This window comes from Pelobates fuscus, chromosome 3 (assembly GCF_036172605.1).
Source record: "Pelobates fuscus isolate aPelFus1 chromosome 3, aPelFus1.pri, whole genome shotgun sequence".
Taxonomy (NCBI): Eukaryota; Metazoa; Chordata; class Amphibia; order Anura; family Pelobatidae; genus Pelobates; species Pelobates fuscus.
In genome coordinates this window covers 422,617,496-422,639,172 of record NC_086319.1, presented here as the reverse complement: position 1 = coordinate 422,639,172, position 21,677 = coordinate 422,617,496, and the positions used below count along the sequence as shown (strand labels likewise).

General features: G+C 46.4%; 1 protein-coding gene across 2 annotated transcripts in view; it reads left to right on the top strand.

Annotated features, from left to right (window-relative positions):
• The window catches only part of NLGN2 (neuroligin 2), a 215,868-nt gene extending 210,448 nt beyond the window's left edge, over positions 1-5,420 (top strand). For both annotated transcript variants that reach the window (XM_063449816.1, XM_063449817.1), the window contains one exon: positions 1,331-5,420. In XM_063449816.1, the coding sequence (XP_063305886.1) occupies positions 1,331-2,189 (859 nt within the window). In that variant the 3' untranslated portion in view covers positions 2,190-5,420. The remainder of the gene's footprint in view (positions 1-1,330) is intronic.
• The last annotated feature ends 16,257 nt before the right edge of the window (positions 5,421-21,677 follow it).

Below are 21,677 nucleotides of genomic sequence, written 5' to 3'. Positions count from 1 at the left end.
TGTATGTGTGTCAGTGTATCTGTATGTCTGTTTATCTGTGTGTGTATCTGCATATCTGCGTATTTTTGTGTGTGTGTCCATTTATCTGCATGTATGTCTATATGTGTATCTGTGTCTGTTTCTGTATGTGTGTCAATAATTGTATCTGTGTGTCTATATTTCTGCATATGTGGCAGTGTGTGTGTGTCTGTACATCTGTATGAGTGTCAATGTTTATAGCTGTATGTGTATCTGCGTGTCTGCATCTGTATGTATATGTGTGGCAGTGTTTGTATCTGTGTATCTGCATGTGTGGCAGGGTGTTTATCAGCATGTCTGTTCAACGGTATGTATATTAGTGTTGCCATCTATTTGTCTGCACGTGTGGCAGTGTTTGTACCTGTGTGTCTTTACATTTGTATATGTGTTAGTGTATGTATCTGCATGTATGCCAGTATGTGCATCAGTGTGTCTGTGCAACTGTATGTGTGTCAGTGTTTTTGCCTGTCTGTACATCATGTGTCAGTTTGTGTGTCAGTGTTTTCTCTGTGGGTATGTGCATGTGTGTCATTGTGTCTGTGCAGCTGTATGTGTGTCTCTTCATTTGCATGTGTATCTCAGTGCTTGTATTTGTGTCTATGTATCTGCATGTGTGTCAGTGTGTGTATCTGTATTATGTATCTGTATGAGTGTGTCATTGTTTGTACCTATCTGTACATCTGTATGTATGTCAGCGTTTGTATCTGTGTATTTTCACACGTGTCAGTCTGTGTGTTTGTGTATCCACATGTGTGTATCTGCACTGTGAGGAGCCTGGAACAGAGAAAAGGGGGAGATGAGACAACACTGCTCTAGGTAATCTTTTATTTTGGGACCTTTTATCTATTGTATGTTTTTGTTAGAATCAAAATGAAACCTAAGAATTAATGTTTTTAAGGTCTGTTGGCCATTTTAATTATGGTATATGTTGTCACTAAAGCACCAATAGAAGGCCCTTACTGGTGGCTGATGAACACAATATACAACGGCTTTAGCATAAAATCTAGCTCCTCTTTGGCTCTGTTCATGGCCTTCCAGAGAGGTTTTTGTAGTCCAATTAGGGAATGTTTTTATTTAGCAGGCATGAATTTGAGAGGTAGGAATTGCTTAGAAAGCAGATTGTTCTGCTAAAAGAGCTTCTGTCAGCAACATCAATAGGCCATTCTTCACTTAATGCTTTGTTCATTTCCTCTTCTCATGACTCCACCTTGTTTCTCCCTAATGTTAATTTTTCTACATTTACTTTTTTCTCTTTCTTCTGCTAATGTCATCTTCTCTTTCACTACAACGTATATTTTTTCTTTTTCTGCAGTGATCCCAACCAACCTGTTCCACAGGACACCAAGTTCATACACACGAAGCCCAACCGATTTGAGGAGGTAGTATGGACAAAGTTCAACCCTAAGGAGAAGCAATACCTTCATATTGGCCTGAAACCTCGTGTAAGGGACAACTACCGTGCCAACAAGGTTGCATTCTGGCTGGAATTGGTCCCACACCTACACAACCTTAACACTGTACTTCACACTTCAACCACTACCCGAATCCCACCAAAAAACAATCGTTGGCAACCTGGTCAGAAGCCAAAAGAAGTATCAGGCACTGGGAGTAGCACACGTCGTCCTCATTCTACTCTTCCTCCAGAAATCGATGATAGGGATGAAATTGAAGACCCTCCTCGATTTTCACCCTTTCCAGGGGACTCACGTGACTACTCCACAGAGCTTAGTGTCACTGTAGCAGTGGGAGCTTCACTTCTCTTCCTCAACATTCTGGCCTTTGCTGCTCTTTACTACAAGAGGGACCGACGTCATGAGCTGCGTCAGAGGCGTCACAGTCCAGGACGGGGTGGTGCCCCAGGCAATGATTTAGCCCATCATGGACCTGAAGAGGAGTTAATGTCCCTCCAGATAAAGAGGGCTGGTGGGGCTCCAGATCTAGAGCCACTTAGACCACATGATATACTGCGTCCAGCTTGCCCCCCCGACTATACCTTGGCACTAAGAAGGGCACCTGAGGATGCACCTCTCCCACCACCTCCTCCTCCTCCTGCCTCTGTAATGGCACCCAGCACCATCTCGGGCCTTCCCTCATTACATCCATTTAATACTTTCCCCACCACTACCCACAATAATACCCTCCCCCATCCGCACTCCACCACAAGGGTATAGGGGTGCCAGACATCTCGCCCTCTACCAACTTATTGCCCCTGTCTTCCCCCTCCTCCTAAGAACAGCTTCATAGACTTTGTGGGTCTGCTAAGCCTGAGCTGGGCATTTGCCTCACGACACAGAATTGGCATAGATTTATTGACTTGTATAGAGGGGGATAGTAGAAAAAACTAGCCGTGGCCCCCGTACACATCGTCTTCTTCTCAGGCTTAAAACCACAATCAGACATCAGTGAGCCTTTTGTGTCTACAAGGAGCAAGTTGGATATGTGTGCCCACGGCATGGAGAAAGCAGGCCTACAACTCATGGCTGTGTTGGGGCAGATATTTAAAGGGGAGTAGGGGGGAGTTTTATGGATTAAAACAAGTCTAAAATTACCCCCTTATTCTCTTTGTAGAGGGAGAGGGGGAAGAGCAGATACAGGAGGATGGGAGGCCTAGTTGATTAGGCCAAAACCTCCATAGACTCACTTCTACACTGGCTTTATTATAATTATTATTTTTTTTTATGGAAGATGTTAATTTGATGGGGATTTACATTGGGCTTGGGGGCACGAATACCCCGGGCCTGGTGTGTTAAATGCACTGAGTCCCAGAGGACTATACAGCTCCCACGGCTTACATGGATTAAAGGATACTTGGTACAAGGAGGTGAGGGGGAGGACATGCGCTCTTCCCTCTGCGGAGATGGAGTATGAATGTACAGGGGGGGAGGAATGCATGAGAGGCCAAACTAAATATCCCTCCCCCCCACACATAGTGCCAATTTCTCCCGTCCAACTCTCCGATAGGGCGCTCCGGCTCACAGGTTGGAGAGAGGTGGTCAAATGGAAAAAGGTTAAATGCCTTCTCACTGCCATACGATCCCCATATTCCCCTCCAGAGACTGGGGGACTGTTTGTGTGCCAAATACTACAGAGGGGAGGGGATGAGAGTCTTATAATAAAGGTGTTTGCGCTTTGTCCCCCTCCCCTGTATATTTTTCTATTTCATTCAGTCCTGTTTCCTTCTCCATCACTTCATTCTGTACTTCCTGAGCCTGTGTCAGGTCTTTGCTCTGCCTCCCCCAGGCATACATTCCCCCTGCACTCACTCGCCATGGGTATACACCCCCCCCCCCCCGCACTCCCTCCCCTGCTTCACACTCCGCCTGCACTTACTCCCCCTGCCTTAAACTCCCACTCCACTCACTCCCTCCACCTTACACTGCTACTGCACTCCCAATTTATCCTGCTTACACTACCCCAAACTCTCGCTCCTGCACATGCTTAGTCTCTACTACATTTACTCTTTTCCATGCTCAGTCCCCCCAAATTTACCCCTCCCTGCACTCACACTTCACTGAGCTTATTGTACCCTGCTTTCACCACCTCCTTTACTCAAATGTTCCTGCTCTGGGATCCATGATCCTCATTCTCTGCCCTCTTGTACTCCTTACAGGGACTCCATCCCCCCATGCTCTCCCCTCATGCTACCTTCCCCGTTCTCTCTTTCCCAGTGCTCTCTGTCCACTTTGCTTTACCCTCATGCGTTCTACTTCCTGTGATACTCCAATACCCTCCCTCACCCTACTCCGAACTCACAGCCCCTACACCTTACACCTTCAGACAACGTTGTTCAAACTTCTATTTACTCATCTTTCCTATCATTGTCATCACCATTCCCTTACCATGTCTCCTGATGCATACCCTCACAGCACTCTCTTCTCTCTACAGGTCTGCACTGTAAACTCAGAACTCAGAAGCACACAGATAGCTCAATGATTCCCTTGTGGAGAAAGGGGAAGAGCATTCACCTTACCAATTAAATAGTCAAATAGTACACAGGGAGGAAATTGGGAATAAATGCCAATCTTTGCTGTTTACAAGAAGGTTACAACAGGGAAAATCTATTATTTTATCATTTAGAAGCTGTAGGGTCAGTGACGCCCCCGTCTGATGGGATAAGAGAGTGTCTCACACACAGGAATTCCTATAAGTTATAGGGTCAGTGACGCCCCCGTCTGATGGGATAAGAGAGCGTCTCACACACAGGGATTCCTATAAGTTATAGGGTCAGTGACGCCCCCGTCTGATGGGATAAGAGAGCGTCTCACACACAGGGATTCCTATAAGTTATAGGGTCAGTGATGTCCCCTCTGATGGGATAAGAGAGCGTCTCACACACCGGGATTCCTATAAGTTATAGGGTCAGTGACTCCCCCTCTGATGGGAAAAGAGAGCGTCTCACACACAGGGATTCCTATAAGTTATAGGGTCAGTGACGTCCCCTCTGATGGGATAAGAGTGTCTCACACACAGGGATTCCTATAAGTTATAGGGTCAGTGTCACCCCCTCTGATGGGATAAGAGAGCGTCTCACACACAGGGATTCCTATAAGTTATAGGGTCAGTGATGCCCCCTCTGATGGGATAAGAGAACGTCTCACACACAGGGATTCCTATAAGTTATAGGATCAGTGACACCCCCTCTGATGGGATAAGAGAACGTCTCACACACAGGGATTCCTATAAGTTATAGGGTCAGTGACGCCCCCTCTGATGGGATAAGATAGCGTCTCACACACAGGGATTCCTGTAAGTTATAGGGCCAGTGACGCCCCCTGTGATGGGATAAGAGAATGTCTCACACACAGGGATTCCTATAAGTTATAGGGTCAGTGACGCCCCATCTGATGGGATAAGAGAGCGTCTCACACACAGGGATTCCTATAAGTTATAGGATCAGTGACACCCCCTCTGATGGGATAAGAGAGCGTCTCACACACAGGGATTCCTATAAGTTATAGGGTCAGTGATGTCCCCTCTTATGGGATAAGAGAGCGTCTCACACACAGGGATTTCTATAAGTTATAGGGTCAGTGACACCCCCTCTGATGGGATAAGAGCATCTCACACACAGGGATTCCTATAAGTTATAGGGTCAGTGACGCCCCCTCTGATGGGATAAGAGAGCATCTCACACACAGGGATTCCTATAAGTTATAGGGACAGTGACTCCCCCTCTGATGGGATAAGAGAGCGTCTCACACACAGGGATTCCTATAAGTTATAGGGTCAGTGACGCCCCATCTGATGGGATAAGAAAGCGTCTTACACACAGGGATTCCTATAAGTTGTAGGGGCAGTGACGCTCCCTCTGGTGGAATAAGAGAGGGTCTCACACACAGGGATTCCTATAAGTTATAGGGTCAGTGACACCCCCTCAGATGGGATAAGAGAGTGTCTCACACACAGGGTTTTCTATAAGTTATAGAGTCAGTAACGTCCCCTCTGATGGGATAAGAGAGCGTCTCACACACAGGGATTCCTATAAGTTATAGGGTCAGTGACACCCCCTCTGATGGGATAAGAGAGCCTCTCACACACAGGGATTCCTATAAGTTATAGGGTCAGTGATGCCCCCTCTGATGGGATAAGAGAGTGCCTCACACACAGGGATTCCTATAAGTTATAGGGTCAGTGACGCCCCCTCTGATGGGATATGAGAGCGTCTCACACACAGGGATTCCTATAAGTTATAGGGTCAGTGACTCCCCCTCTGATGGGATAAGAGAGCGTCTCTCACACACAGGGATTCCTATAAGTTATAGGGTCAGTGACGCTCCCTCTGGTGGGATAAGAGAGCGTCTCACACACAGGGATTCCTATAAGTTATAGGGTCAGTGTCGCCCCCTCTGATGGGATAAGAGAGCGTCTCACACACAGGGATTCCTATAAGTTATAGGGTCAGTGTCGCCCCCTCTGATGGGATAAGAGAGCGTCTCACACACAGGGATTCCTATAAGTTATAGGGTCAGTGACGCCCCCTCTGATGGGATAAGAGAGCGTCTCACACACAGGGATTCCTATAAGTTATAGGGTCAGTGACGTCCCCTCTGATGGGATAAGAGAGCGTCTCACACACAGGGATTCCTATAAGTTATAGGGTCAGTGATGTCCCCTCTTATGGGATAAGAGAGCGTCTCACACACAGGGATTTCTATAAGTTATAGGGTCAGTGACACCCCCTCTGATGGGATAAGAGCATCTCACACACAGGGATTCCTATAAGTTATAGGGTCAGTGACGCCCCCTCTGATGGGATAAGAGAGCATCTCACACACAGGGATTCCTATAAGTTATAGGGACAGTGACTCCCCCTCTGATGGGATAAGAGAGCGTCTCACACACAGGGATTCCTATAAGTTATAGGGTCAGTGACGCCCCATCTGATGGGATAAGAAAGCGTCTTACACACAGGGATTCCTATAAGTTGTAGGGGCAGTGACGCTCCCTCTGGTGGAATAAGAGAGGGTCTCACACACAGGGATTCCTATAAGTTATAGGGTCAGTGACACCCCCTCAGATGGGATAAGAGAGTGTCTCACACACAGGGTTTTCTATAAGTTATAGAGTCAGTAACGTCCCCTCTGATGGGATAAGAGAGCGTCTCACACACAGGGATTCCTATAAGTTATAGGGTCAGTGACACCCCCTCTGATGGGATAAGAGAGCCTCTCACACACAGGGATTCCTATAAGTTATAGGGTCAGTGATGCCCCCTCTGATGGGATAAGAGAGCGTCTCACACACAGGGATTCCTATAAGTTATAGGGTCAGTGACTCCCCCTCTGATGGGATAAGAGAGCGTCTCTCACACACAGGGATTCCTATAAGTTATAGGGTCAGTGACGCCCCCTCTGATGGGATATGAGAGCGTCTCACACACAGGGATTCCTATAAGTTATAGGGTCAGTGACTCCCCCTCTGATGGGATAAGAGAGCGTCTCTCACACACAGGGATTCCTATAAGTTATAGGGTCAGTGACGCTCCCTCTGGTGGGATAAGAGAGCGTCTCACACACAGGGATTCCTATAAGTTATAGGGTCAGTGTCGCCCCCTCTGATGGGATAAGAGAGCGTCTCACACACAGGGATTCCTATAAGTTATAGGGTCAGTGTCGCCCCCTCTGATGGGATAAGAGAGCGTCTCTCACACACAGGGATTCCTATAAGTTATAGGGTCAGTGACGCTCCCTCTGGTGGGATAAGAGAGCGTCTCACACACAGGGATTCCTATAAGTTATAGGGTCAGTGTCGCCCCCTCTGATGGGATAAGAGAGCGTCTCACACACAGGGATTCCTATAAGTTATAGGGTCAGTGTCGCCCCCTCTGATGGGATAAGAGAGTGTCTCACACACAGGGATTCCTATAAGTTATAGGGTCAGTGACGTCCCATCTGATGGGATAAGAGAGCGTCCCACACACAGGGATTCCTATAAGTTATAGGGTCAGTGACGCCCCCTCTGATGGGATAAGAGAGCGTCTCACACACAGGGATTCCTATAAGTTATAGGGTCAGTGACGCCCCCTCTGATGGGATAAGAGAGCGTCCCACACACAGGGATTCCTATAAGTTATAGGGTCAGTGACGCCCCCTCTGATGGGATAAGAGAGCGTCTCACACACAGGGATTCCTATAAGTTATAGGGTCAGTGACGCCCCCTCTGATGGGATAAGAGAGCGTCTCACAAACTCTTGGTAAGAGATTGGGGTGAGAGAATTTTCATGCACAGAGAATACATTAAGGTGATCTTTGACACCTAGTGATGGCAACACATATGTGAGATGTCCTTTTTCTCATTTCCTACAGTCCCATTTTTTAATGTTTTTTGGGGGCCAACTGATTTTTAATATGAATTTTCCAACAGAGACCCTCCCCTATTCAATTATCTTAACATGGTTTATATAATGTACAACACTATGTTATATTGTCAGAAGATTAATATTGAGCAACACACAGACATGTATTTTATATATCTATAGAGAGATAGATATATATACATATCTATAAATATATTTATATTGGGAGCTGAAGGCACAGGAGATGCCTTATTGCCTTTTGGGTGGTTGGCGCTGAATTGGTTAAATACTGGCACTTTTCTTTATTTACTTCTGTTTTTGGGATCTTGGACTGAAATAAAATAAAAAATTTTGGTGAGAAAATTGTGTTTTATTTGATGTGGGAGATGACAGTGCTCTGATTATGATTCATGAAGATAGCATCCTCGATTGATCTGCAGGAACCCGAAGAGATCATGCAAGATGTGGCCGGAGATGAGTATTGTTTTATACTAATGCAAATCCATAATGAATACGGATTTTAATCAAGGGTAAGTGATTAGCATGAGTTGGGAAAGAGTGTAATGAATTGGCAATGGGCTGTATTGAGTGAGCAGGGAATGAGTGGGGTGGAATGAGGAGTAGGATGAGTTGGAGAGGACTGGGATGGATTAAGGATTTTGATATGTATGGAATATCAGGATGGAATGACTATACAGAGAAGGTGGAGAGGACGGGGATGGATTTTGATATGTTTGGATTTTCAGATTTGAATGACTATACGGATATAGTGGAGAGGACTGGGATGGATTATGATATGTTTGGAATATCAGGGTGGAATGACAACAGAGAAGGTGGAGAGGACTAGGATGGATTATAATATATTTGGATTATCAGGTTTGAAGGCTATACAGAGAACATGGAGAGAACTGGGATAGATTATGATATGTTTGGAATATCAGGGTGGAATGATTATACGGATATAGTGGAGAGGACTGGGATGGATTATGATATGTTTGGAATATCAGGGTGGAATGACTATACAGATATAGTGGAGAGGACTAGGATGGATTATGATATATCTGGAATATCAGGATGGAATGATTATAGAGAAGGTGGAGAGGGCTAGGATGAATTTTTATATAATTGGATTATCAGGCTTGAAGACTATACAGAAATGATGGAGAGGACTGTGATGGATTATATGTTTGGAATATCAGGGTGGAATGACTACAGAAAAGGTGGAGAGGGCTAGGATGGATTATAATATACTTGGATTATCAGGTTTGAAGACTATACAGAGAACATGGAGAGAACGGATGGATTATGATATGTTTGGAATATCAGGGTGGAATGACTACGGATATTGTGGAGAGGACTAGGATGGATTATGATGTGTTTGAATATCAGAGTGGAATGACTATACGGATAAGGTGGAGAGGAGTAGGATGGATTATGATGTGTTTGGAATATCAGGATGGAATGACTATCCAGATATAGTGGAGAGGACTAGGATGAATTATGATGTTTTCGAAATATCAGGATGGAATTACTATACGGATATGGTGGAGAGGACTAGGATGGATTATAATATATTTGGATTATCAGGTTTGAAGACTATACAGAGACCATGGATTATGATATGTTTGGAATATCAGGGTGGAATGACTCACCTAGTCCTCACCACCAGTGAAGAGTACTAGGATGAATTATGATGTTTTTTAAATATCAGGATGGAATTACTATATTGATATGGTGGAGAGGACTGGGATGGATTATGATGTGTTTGGAATATCAGGTTAGAATGACTATACAGATATGGTGGAGAGGACTGGGATGGATTATGATATGTTTGAAATATCAGGATGTAAGGACTATACAGATATGGTGGAGAGGAGAAAGATGAATTATGATGTTTTTGAAATATCAGGATGGAATTACTATATGGATATGGTGGAGAGGACTGGGATGGATTATGATGTGTTTGGAATATCAGGTTAGAATGACTATACAGATATGGTGGAGAGGACTAGGATGGATTATGATATGTTTGAAGTATCAGGATGGAAGGACTATACAGATATGGTGGAGAGGAGTAAGATGAATTATGATGTTTTTGAAATATCAGGGTAGAATGACTATACAGAAATGGTGGAGAGGACTAGGATGGATTCTGATATGTTTGGAATATCAGGATGGATTGACTGTAAAGAGAAGGTGGAGAGGACTGGGATAGATTATGATATATCTGGAATATCAGGATGGAGTGACTACAGAGAAGGTGGAGAGAATGAGAATTTTGTTTTGATATATTTGGATTATCAGGCTTGAAGACTGTACAGAAAAGATGGAGAGGACTGTGATGGATTATATGTTTGGAATATCAGGGTGGAATGACTAGACGGATATAGTGGAGAGGACAGGGATGGATTATGATATGTTTGGAATATCAGAGTGAAATTAGTACAGAGAAGGTGGAGAGGACTAGGATGGATTATGATATGTTTGGAATATCAGGATGGAAGGACTATACATATATGGTGGAGAGGACTGGGATGGATTATGATATGATAGGTGTATCACAATGGAATGACTATATGGATAAAGTGGAGAGGACTAGAATGGATTAAGGATTATGATATGTTTGCAATATCAGGGTGGAACGACTACATAGAAGGTGGAGAGGAGTAGGATGGATTTTGATATATTTGGATTATCAGGTTTGAAGACTATACAGAGAATGTGGAGATGACTAGTATGGATTATGATGTGTTTGGAATATCAGGATGGAATGACTATACAGAGAATGTGGAGAGGACTAGTATGGATTATGATGTGTTTGGAATATCAGGATGGAATGACTATACAGATATGGTGGAGAGGACTAGGATGAATTATTAGGTTTTTGGAATATCATAATGGAATTACTATATGGATATGGTGGAGAGGACTAGGATGGATTATGATGTGTTTGGAATATCAGGTTGGAATGACTATACAGATATGGTGGAGAGGACTGGGATGGATAAGTATATCAGGATGAAATGACTATATGCATGTAGCGGTTACCCTGATGAGTAGAGGGGTTTCCACCGCTAGAGGGTGTCCTTCTCCCGATGGTGAGGGGTATTTTCAGCATTCAGCAGTCATCCAAGTTGAGAAGCTCTTAAAAGAGCTAGTGTTATAGCTGTATAGCAGTTTCCCCCAATAAGATACAAGACTCTAGATTGAGGGTAAAGTAAGAACTGAAGGTTTAAGGATACAGCTGCTTCTTTTATCCAGTATTTGCCCACCGAAATGTACATTTAACAGCCAATAATATTCAGTCACAAAGTTAAACACTCCCATTCATTACTGTAAATTCCTCCCCTCTGCTTGGGAGATAATTTAGTTAATTACTGTATCAACTCAATTACCGTATATACTCGAGTATAAGCCGACCCGAATATAAGCCGAGGCCCCTAATTTTACCCCAAAAAACTGGGAAAACTTATTGACTCGAGTATAAGACTAGGGTGGAAAATGCAGCAGCTACTGGTAAATTTCTAAATAAAAGTAGATCCTAAAAAAGTTATATTAACTGAATATTTATTTACAGTGTGTGTTTATAATGAATGCAGTGTGTGTGTGTGTGTATGAATGCAGTGTGTATATGAATGCTGTGTGTGTATGCAGTGTGTATATGAATGCTGTGTGTGTATGCAGTGTGTATATAATGAATGGAGTGCATTGCGTGTATATGAGTGCAGTGCGTGTATATGAGTGCAGTGTGTGTATAATGAATGCAGTGCAGTGTGTGTATGAGTGCAGTGCAGTGTGTGTATATGAGTGCAGTGTGTGAGTGCAGTGTGTATATAATGAATGCAGTGTGTATGTATTAGTGCAGTGTGTATGTATGAATGCAGTGTGTGTATGAATGCAGTGTGTATATAATGAATGGAGTGCAGTGTGTGTATATGAGTGCAGTGTGTGTGTGTATGAGTGCAGTGTGTATATAATGAATGCAGTGCAGTGTGTGTATATGAGTGCAGTGTGTGTATGAATGCAGTGTGTATATAATGAATGGAGTGCAGTGTGTGTATATGAGTGCAGTGTGTATATGAGTGCAGTGTGTGTGTATGAGTGCAGTGTGTGTGTATGAGTGCAGTGTGTATGCAGTGTGTTTATAATGAATGCAGTGCAGTGTGTGTGTATATGAGTGCAGTGTGTATATAATGAATGCAGTGCAGTGTGTGTATGAGTGCAGTGTGAATGCAGTGTGTGTATGTGTGTATGTATGAATGCAGTGTGTATGCCATGTGTGTATGAATGCAGTGTGTATATATAATGAATGCAGTGCAGTGTGTGTATATAATGAATGCAGTGCAGTGTGTGTATGAGTGTGTGTATGAATGCAGTGTGTGTGAGTGAGTGCAGAGCATTGGTGGAGGTGGGCATTTTATTAATTATTATTATTTAATTATTACTGTAATATATATATTTTTTAATGTTGTTATTATTATTTTTATTATTATTATTATTTTTTTTTATATTATTTTTTAAATTTATTTTTTAGTCCCCCCTCCCTGCTTGTTAGCTGGCCAGGGAGGGGGGCTCTCACTCCCTGGTGGTCCAGTGGATGGGCTGTAGGAGGGGGGCTGTCAGGTAGCTGTAACTTACCTTCACCGCAGCTCCTGTCAGCTCCCTTCTCTCTCCTCCGTCCGTGCAGCTCCCAGGTCAGCTTCCTCTGCAACTCTCGCGGCCGCGCGGAGCGTTGCCACGGTAACCCGTGGCAACGCTCTGACCCCGCGGCTCTCGCGAGAGTTGCAGAGGAAGCTGACCTGGGAGCTGCACGGACGGAGGAGAGAGAAGGGAGCTGACAGGAGCTGCGGTGAAGGTAAGTTACAGCTTCCTGACAGCCCCCGGTCCTTGTCTGTATTATGGCAATGAAAATTGCCATAATACAGACAACTGACTCGAGTATAAGACGAGTGAGTGTTTTTCAGCACAAAAAATGTGCTGAAAAACTCGTCTTATACTCGAGTATATACGGTATCTCCAAGCGAAAAAATAAACTTTTTACACATTTCTTGTAACATTAAAAGTAAACATCCAATTCCCACAAAACTTATATTTTCAGAACGGGCATAATTATGGGAACAACATATTAAAAAATCATGCAAAACAGTTCAGGGGTTCAGGAGAGAGATGGAAGTCACATTTGACCGACGGCACGCACATTTTCATGCCCAAAACAGTTCCAGAAAATTAGGCTGTGCGGCCAGTCTATTTCCCATGTTAAAGTTAGTTCAAATAGACAAACGGCAACCGTTCGTGCAAACTGTGTTCGACTCCAGTCGAAGCGTTGAAGTCTGCAGAAGGTAACGTTCCACGGTGTTCGTGCCGTCGCGTATCCGATTTTAGTTCCATGAACTCGATGACCATACACCGCTGAACGTGTTCGACTGAATTAAAATGGCCGGCGAAATGTGTTCGTATGTCGAATGGCGGCTCCTTCAGCTACATCCGAAGTGCCACTTCAAAAGTGCAGAACTTTAAAGGGGCAGAAACAGTGCTCCAAAATACAATAGGCACAAATAGAGTTTTTAAAGTATAAAAATCAGGGACAGAGGATCTATCACATTGCTCCCTCCTTGTGGGACACTCCAGCAGACCCGGTTTGATCCTTTTCGGGTCAACTGGAGGATGCCTGGACGTTGGGTTATGTGCCGAGTTCAGTCTGGCGGGACAACCCATCGGCGTTGCCGTTTTAGTTTCCCGGGGCGGTACTGGATGTTGAAATTATAGGGCTGCAGCGCTAAGCTCCATCTCAGTAATCGTCCACTGTCTCCTGCAACCCGGTTCACCGAGACCAATGGGTTGTGGTCTGTTACTAGCGTAAATTCTCGCCCGTATAAATATGGGGTGTGCTTCTTCAGGGCACACACTAAAGCCAAGCACTCTTTTTCGACTGCCGCATAGCTCACTTCCCGGGGCAATAGTTTGCGGCTGATATAGGTGACAGGGTGCTCTCCTCCATCCTCTCCAACTTGGCTTAGGACTGCCCCCAGTCCGATCTGTGTAGACTATAAAACGTTTGTTAGGGACTGGGGCAGCCAAAACAGGGGCATGTACAAGGGCATCTTTTAACGCTTGAAAGGCAGTTTCACAGGCGGGACACCACAGGACTTGTCTGGGTAAGTTCTTTTTCATGAGGTCAGTCAAGGGCTTAGCTAGGGCGGCACAAACCGCCTATAATACCAGGCTGTCCCTATGAAGCCTGGGTCTTGGTCCAGGGTGTGGGCCAGTTAGTGACCACTTCTATCTTGGCAAGCTCTGGCCGCTGTTGCCCAGACCCTACCCGGTGCCCCAAGTACTGGACTTCTGCCATGCCCAGATGACATTTGTCTGGTTTCAGGGTCAGGCCAGCCGCCCGAATCTGATCCAGCATGGTCCCTACATGCCTTAAATGTTCCTCCCAGGACTCGCTATAGATCGCAATACCATCCAGGTATGCACAGGCGAAATCCTGGAAGCCATCGAGGAGTCTATCCACCAAGCGTTGGAATGTGGCTGAGGCGTTTTTCCTCCCGAATGGCATGACTCTGAATTGGTACAAGCCAAACGGGGTGACAAAGGCCGAGTTGGGGATAGCCTCCTCGGCCAGGGGAATCTGCCAGTACCCCTTGCAGAGATCAATGGTGGTCAGATACCGTCCCCTGGCAATGTGATCTAACAACTCATCCACTTTGGCATCGGTCACTGTTTTATCATTTAGGCGCTGATAGTCCACGCAAAACCGGGTGGTCCCATCTTTCTTTGGTACCAGGATCACTGGGGATGCTCAGGGACTATCGGAGGGTTCAATGACCCCTAGTCTTAACATCTCCTTTATCTCTACCCTCATACCGGCTCTGACGGCGTCAGGGATCCGGTAGGGGGGCTGTCTAAGCGGTCCCTGGCCAGTGGTTTCTACTCGATGGGTGGCTAACGTGGTGAAACCAGGTTCTTGGGAGAACGCTTGGCTCTTACTAGCGATTAGGTGATTGACTTGCCCCCTCTCTGCGGGCGTTAGCTTGTCTCCTAACTTTATTTGACTGAGGGGGTCAGTCTGGGGCTGCTTTCTCAAGAGATCGGGAAAAGGTAAGCTTTCTGGGTCGTCAGTGGCTGGGGCGCATACAGCAGCTATGTCTTCGGGCCTTTCCTGGTACTCTTTGAGCAGGTTGACATGGAAGGCTTTACGAGCCCTCTCATTTCTGTCACATACATGGTATTGCAAAGTTGGTCTACCACCTGGTAAGGGCCCTGCAGGCTACCTGCCGTTTATCTTGTTTGGTGGGTTTTAATACTAGGACCTTCTGCCCTACCTTAAACGCATGTTGACTGGCACCCCGATCGTACCATACCTTCTTTTGCCCTTGGGCCGCCTGGAGGTTCTCTTTAACCATCTGTGCCAGCTGCTCCATGCGGTCCCGAAGCTTTACTACAAATGATACGATGGGGGTTCCTTCCTGTTCTGTGGCCCCCTCCCAGTGCTGCCTGATGAGATCCAGGGGGCCTCGCACCCTTCTCTCATATAATAGCTCGAAGGGAGAAAAAACAGTGGACTCTTGTGGTACCTCTCAGTATGCAAACATGAAGAGAGATAGGAATAGCTCCCAGTCACAGTATTCGTCTGTGAACGTCTTCAACATCTGCTTGAGGGTGCCGTTGAAACGTTCACAGAGGCCGTTTGTCTGGGGGTGGTACGGGAAACTAAGTAGAGACTTAATCTGGCAGAACTTCCACAACTGGTGTGTAAGTTCTGCGGTGAACTGGGCCCCTTGGTCTGAGATAATTTCTTTAGGGAACCACACTCGGGTGAATATCTCAACTAATACATTGGCCATGGTGTCTGCCTGAATATTGGGCAGAGCAACGACTTCAGGGTAGCGGGTGGTCTAGTCCACCACGGTAAGGATGAACCGTTGACTGAATGGACTAGGTCTTTTGAGGGGCCCCACCAGGTAGACTGCTATCCGGCTCTTCTATGATTGGCATGGATAGCAGTTTTCGCTTTGGGGTGATCCCCCTCTTCCCTACCTTCTGACAAACATCGCAGGTCCGGCAATAGTGTTGCACATCCGTGGAGAGACCCGGCCAAAAGAAGTGCTGGGTTACTCGATGGGATGTGCGAGTCATTCCCAAGTGTCCTGCTAATGGGATGTCGTGCCCGATTCGGAGAAGCTTCCATCGGTATTTCCTTGGAACTACCAACTGGCGCTTCTGCGAGGGTGTGGCTCCAGGGCAACGGGTTTCAGATACCCGGTATAATTTGTCCTGCTCCCATATATATCTAAATTCCCCTTCTAACCCTGTCTGACCGGTTTCTGCCCTAAGACGATACTTATGGAAGGAGGGGTCGGCCCTAGTCTCCCTGCCAAACTCCTCTGGGGTATCCCAGGCTAAGGTCATCATGGCTAGGGTTTTTGTCAAGGGGTCTGTACTCCCAGTGGGTTGTACTCAGCGGTGCGAGCTTGGGCACGGATGGTGACGGGATGAGCGGCTGCGGTAGGAGCATAGGCGAATGTGAGGGGCCGCTGGTCTTTGCCCAACAGTACTTCAGCTGGGAGATTGTCCATGATTCCCACATGCACCTTGCCAAATCCGGCTCCCCAGTTCAGATGAACGCGGGCAGTGGGAATCCGATAGACTGCTCCCCCAGCTACTCGGACGGCGACAGTTTTTCCGGTGCGGTCATCGTTACGGATTAAGTGTTGCTGTAACAGGGTCAACGTGGTCCCTGTGTCTCGTAGGCCTTGGGCTGGTTGCCCGTTGACTAGGACCTCTTGGCGGTGGTGTTGCCTATTGTCTTGAGCGGCGCCTTGGATGGAGTCGGCCTCATACAAGACCCCTAGGTATTCCTCGGACTCAGCCTCCAAGCAGTGGGTGGCTGAGGTAGGTTGGGGCCGGTATGGTGATTGCCTCTAGGTGGATCTGGCTGGATCAAGGGGACAATTGCTGCGCATGTATCCCAGTTGATGGCAGCCATGGCACTTGACCCTGGAGTGGTTCTGCTGGTACCTGGGAGGTCCGTAATCGCGAGCAGGGACTGGAGCACGGAACTCTGTCCTAGGTGGGGGTTTCACAATGACTGACTCGGGACGAAGACGGACAGCGGCCAGTTCTTGGCACCTGGATTCAGTATATTTGTCAGCCAAGTGAGCCGCGTCCTGCAGGGTGAGTGGCCGCCTATCCTGCACCCACTCTTTTATGCTCGGTTGTAAGGCTCCTAGGATATGTTCTAGTAGAAACAGCTGCAGAACCTCTTCCCTGGTTGTCGCTTGGTAACCCTCCACCCAATGTGAGGCAGTTTGGTGTAGGGTGCAGGCCCACTCGGAATACGAATCTCCTCCTTTCCTCTTGGACTCCCTAAATCGTCGCTGGTATGCTTCAGGAGTTACGGCATACAGGAACAGTAAGGCTTCCTTCACAGTAGCATAATTTGTAATATCCTCGGTAGGGATGGCACGAAAAGCCTCATTGGCTTTACCCGACAATTTGCCGGACAAAATGGAAACACATTCCTTCTTCAAAATTGGCCAAATATCCGTCGATTTCCCCTTGGGTCTCTTGGAAAGTTTTAAACGGCACCTTTTTCCGTTCGCTGTGGTTCACAATTGGTAGTACCGCTGGACTTTCAGGTTTTTGTGCAGTCAATACCTGTAGGTGATAGGCCCTTTTCTCTCTTGCCTCCTCCATTGCTGCATTGAGGAGTTGGGTGACCAGCGTCGGTTATTATGGCTTTTTTTTTTACAGGTACTTAGTTAAAGGTCCCCCCCTCATTATTTTTAGGGTGAGGGGGTAGGTAGGGGGTTATTTTTTTTTTGGGGGGGGGGGGGGATGACTAGGGGTTTGGGGACCCCTAGTCACCTGGGGGAGTTAACATTTTTTTTAGGACCCCCACCCGCCGCTCAGGGGTGGGGGCCGGTGGGGAGGACAATAGGTAAATATTGGTATTTAGGAACCCACACGCGCCGCTCAGTGGGAGGACATTAGGTCCCCCCCTTATTTTACTGTAGGGGTGGGGATCAGGGGGGAGGACATTAGGTCCCCCCCTTATTTTACTGTAGGGGTGGGGATCAGGGGGGAGGATATTAGGTCCCCCCCTTATTAGTATTTAGGGCCCCCACCCACCACTCAGGGGTGGGGCAGGGGAGAAAACATTAGGTCCCCCCTCCTTATTTTACTGTAGGGCCCCCACCCACCGCTCAGGGGTGGGGGCCAGGGGGTCCCCCCTCTTATTTTTTTTTTAACGGTGAGCAGCCTCAGGCTGCTCACTGTTTAATAGACATGCCCCTACTCACAGTATAGCGAGTAGGGGCATAATTTAATAATACTAAGTAATCTTTACTTAGTATTAGTAAATTTGGCTGAAAGACTTTTTAGTAGATAGCTCCCTAATACCGTGGGAATTAGGGAGTTATCTACTTATTCATTCCTGTCATTACATTGACTGGCCAAGTAACTTACATTTTATATGAATTTATGTTACTTGATTGTTGTAAGTGCAAATGCTTACAGCTGAATCCTGGCTATGTTTGTATACTTTTTATTTAAAATTGTATACAGTGTAACATTCTTCTTCTTTCACTGGGTAAGTATATTAGTACTTCGGAACTTTGGCACTTCAGCACTTCGGAAATTTGGTAATTTCTGAAATTCGGGACCTCGGCAATTCAGACATTCGGAAGTACTCGAATGCCCGAATTGCCTGAAATTCGTCCAAATTCCTATTTGGACCGAAACGAATTGCACATGTCTACTTGTGCCTGGGTACGCTCCTGTGGACTCTGACGTTCTCCTAGCTGTACCCCTCCGAGGCCACCTGCCTGGTCTACTTTCTCTAGGAGGTCTGGTAGTGGCAGGCTTACGAAGTCTTCGGAGGCTGGGGCGCAGATAACCGCCACATCCTCCGTATGCTCATGGTAAGGCTTAAGCATATTCACATGGAGCATGCATCTCCCCCTTGCCGCTGAGCACCCTGTTGTATCACAGATTTGCTCTACCACCTTTTTTGAGCCCTGCCATGACGCCTGCAGCTTATCATTGTGGACGGGTTTCAAAATGAACACCTTTTGTCCTATTTGAAAACTGCGGTCTCTGGCTCCCCGGTCGTACCACATGCGCTGGCGTTGTTGGGCCGCCTGGAGGTTGGACTGCACCATCTGGGTTAATTCCTCCAGGTGGTCCCGGAACTCCAACACATATGGGACAATAGGGGTACAATTTGTATTGACTTCTCCCTCCCAATGCTCTCAGTAGTTCAAAAGGGGAGAAACCGGTGGATTCTTGGGGAACTTCTCTATATGCAAAAAACAGTCTTTATTGGTATCTACGAACGTACGGATCATTTGCTTTAGTGTTCCGTTAAACCGTTCTCAGAGGCCGTTGGACTGCGGGTGATAGGCTCAGGATGGGTTTAATCCCACATATCTTCCAGAGTTGGTGGGTGAACTCCACGGTAAATTGAGTGCCTCGATCTGAAATAATCTCTCGGGGAAATCCCATTCGAGAGAAAATTTGCATCAAGGCATCCGCTATCATCTCAGCGTGGATATTGGTCAGCTCTACTGCCTCTGGGTATCTAGTGGCGTAATCTACTACGGTCAAGATGTACTTCTTGCTGGTAGGGCTTGGTCTAGTTAGTGGCCCTATCAAGTCCACAGCTACTCTACTGAAAGGCTCCTCAATAATGGGGAGGGAATGAAGTTTTGCTTTATAGCTGCCCCCTCTCTTACCCATCCTCTGGCAGTTGTCACACGTTTGGCAGTACTCCCTAATATCCTTTAAAATCCCTGGCCAGAAAAAATTCTGAGTTAACCTATATTTAATCCACCTGACTCCTAAATGGCCTGATAACAGAATATCATGGGCTATGCGGAGTAACTCCTGCCTGTACTTCTTGGGGACTACCAGTTGTTTCATGGGGATCGGTACAGATCCTGTCACTATTCTCTCAGTGTCTATATAGTAATCCCTTATTCCAAGCATACCGCTCTCCCTCTAATCCTGCCTGACTAACAACGACACTATCTTTATACACTTGTAACGTAGGGTCTAACTCTACCTTGTTCCCAAATTCTAGTGGGGCATCCCAGGGTACAGCCTCTATGGGTGGGGACTGGTTGCTTACCTGAGCCTGAGAGTGCGCTTGTTGATCTGTGGTGTGGGCCTTTTGTCAAGTGACCACAGGGTAAACTTCTTGGATGTCAGATTGTGGTACAAATGCGGATGTGAGCTCGCCCAAGTCATTCCCAAGTATTACATCGGCATGTAAATTCTGCATCAACCCCACTTCCATGTCTCCTGACCCCCACACCCCAATTCAGATGAACCCTGGCAGTGTGGGGGTTACGGTCCCGTACCCATTCTTGTACCTCTGGGGCTAGCCCACGAAAATAACTGTGCTTGGAGGACCAACTGCAGCAATTCCTCCATGGTGGTGGCTTGGTTATCTTGTACCCACCCCATGGCAGCCCTCTGTAGTCGGTGAGCCCATTCAGCGTGTGAATCCTTTTCTTGTTTCTTGAGCTCCCAAATTCAGCGCCGATATGCCTCTGGGTTGATAGCATATCGCGCTAGGATGGCTTGCTTTAATCGGTGGTAATCCCTGCTGTCCTCGTCCGGTACTGCTCGGTACACCTCTGCTGCACGGCCAGATAGTTTGCCTGCTAGCAGCGGTACCCAATCTGACGTCATGTAAGTGGCACAGTCTCTCGAAATCTTGGAGGTACCCATCAATGTCCTCCTCTGCATCCGTGAATGCTTTAAATGAATTGTAGGGAATTTTGATTCTCCCTTGGGTGAGGGTTGATGTCGTTGGTGACCCCTCTCTGGATCGTTGGTCTGCTACTGGTCGTCGGGCTAATATATAATCCTGGACATCTGCCATCAGTCTGGTTACTGTTTCCTCTGATGGTGGTTCCTGGTAAAATGCCAGCCTTGTCCTTAGTTCCTTTCCAAACTCGGTTTCCTCCATATTTGGTGGCTCGGTCTCCCTCCATTAATTCGGCAATAAGGGTAGCATTTGCCTTGTTGCTGGCTATCTAATAGCTTCTAATAGTTCCTTTAACGTGGTTCATTTTAGTGCGGCATAATTTGTCTTCATTCATCTGTTCATTCGTGTAGCCGAAACATACTCGAACTGCTGCTTCTACACGAACCACTGCTTGTACAAGAACCGCTGCTTGATAGACCTCTGTTTGGTCTCTGTTTACAGTACAGCTGGCACCTGGCCGCTATTTTACCACCATAACCAGTATTTGAGACTGTCTGGCCAGTGCTATACAATGGCCAGTATTTTTTTCTGACTATATTCTAGGAGAATGGAGAACAAAATGGAGCCCAAATAACCACCTTTACTATACAGATACACACATTGCTATATATACACACATTGCTACTGTGACAAACTGCCATTTGCCACTGGGCATTGGAGAGGACTGATTGCTAGCCTCCTGCCCTGCGACTATGGCCCTGGGATGTATTGCCCTTTTAAGAACTGTATTTGGGCATAATGGATATTTATAATGCTGTTCCTGGACCTTTAATTACTTTGGAGCAGTGTTGTAACTTTTAAACTGGCACTTCGGATGCAGTCGAAGTGCCGAAGTCGTCGAAGTGGCCGCCATTCGACAAACAAACACGTGGCGGCGGCCATTTTAACTTATTCGAACGCGGTCAGCGGTGTGTGCAGCCAAATCTATGGAACTGTTTTCGGCTACCCAATTGCACGAACACTGCTGACCCGTACCTTCTTCGACACCGCGGCTGGAGACTAAGTCCTGTTCGATGATTCGAACCTATCTCCCGAATGGCTGGTTTGTATTTGGAATGTGCTGGTTAATAATATGTAACTTTTATT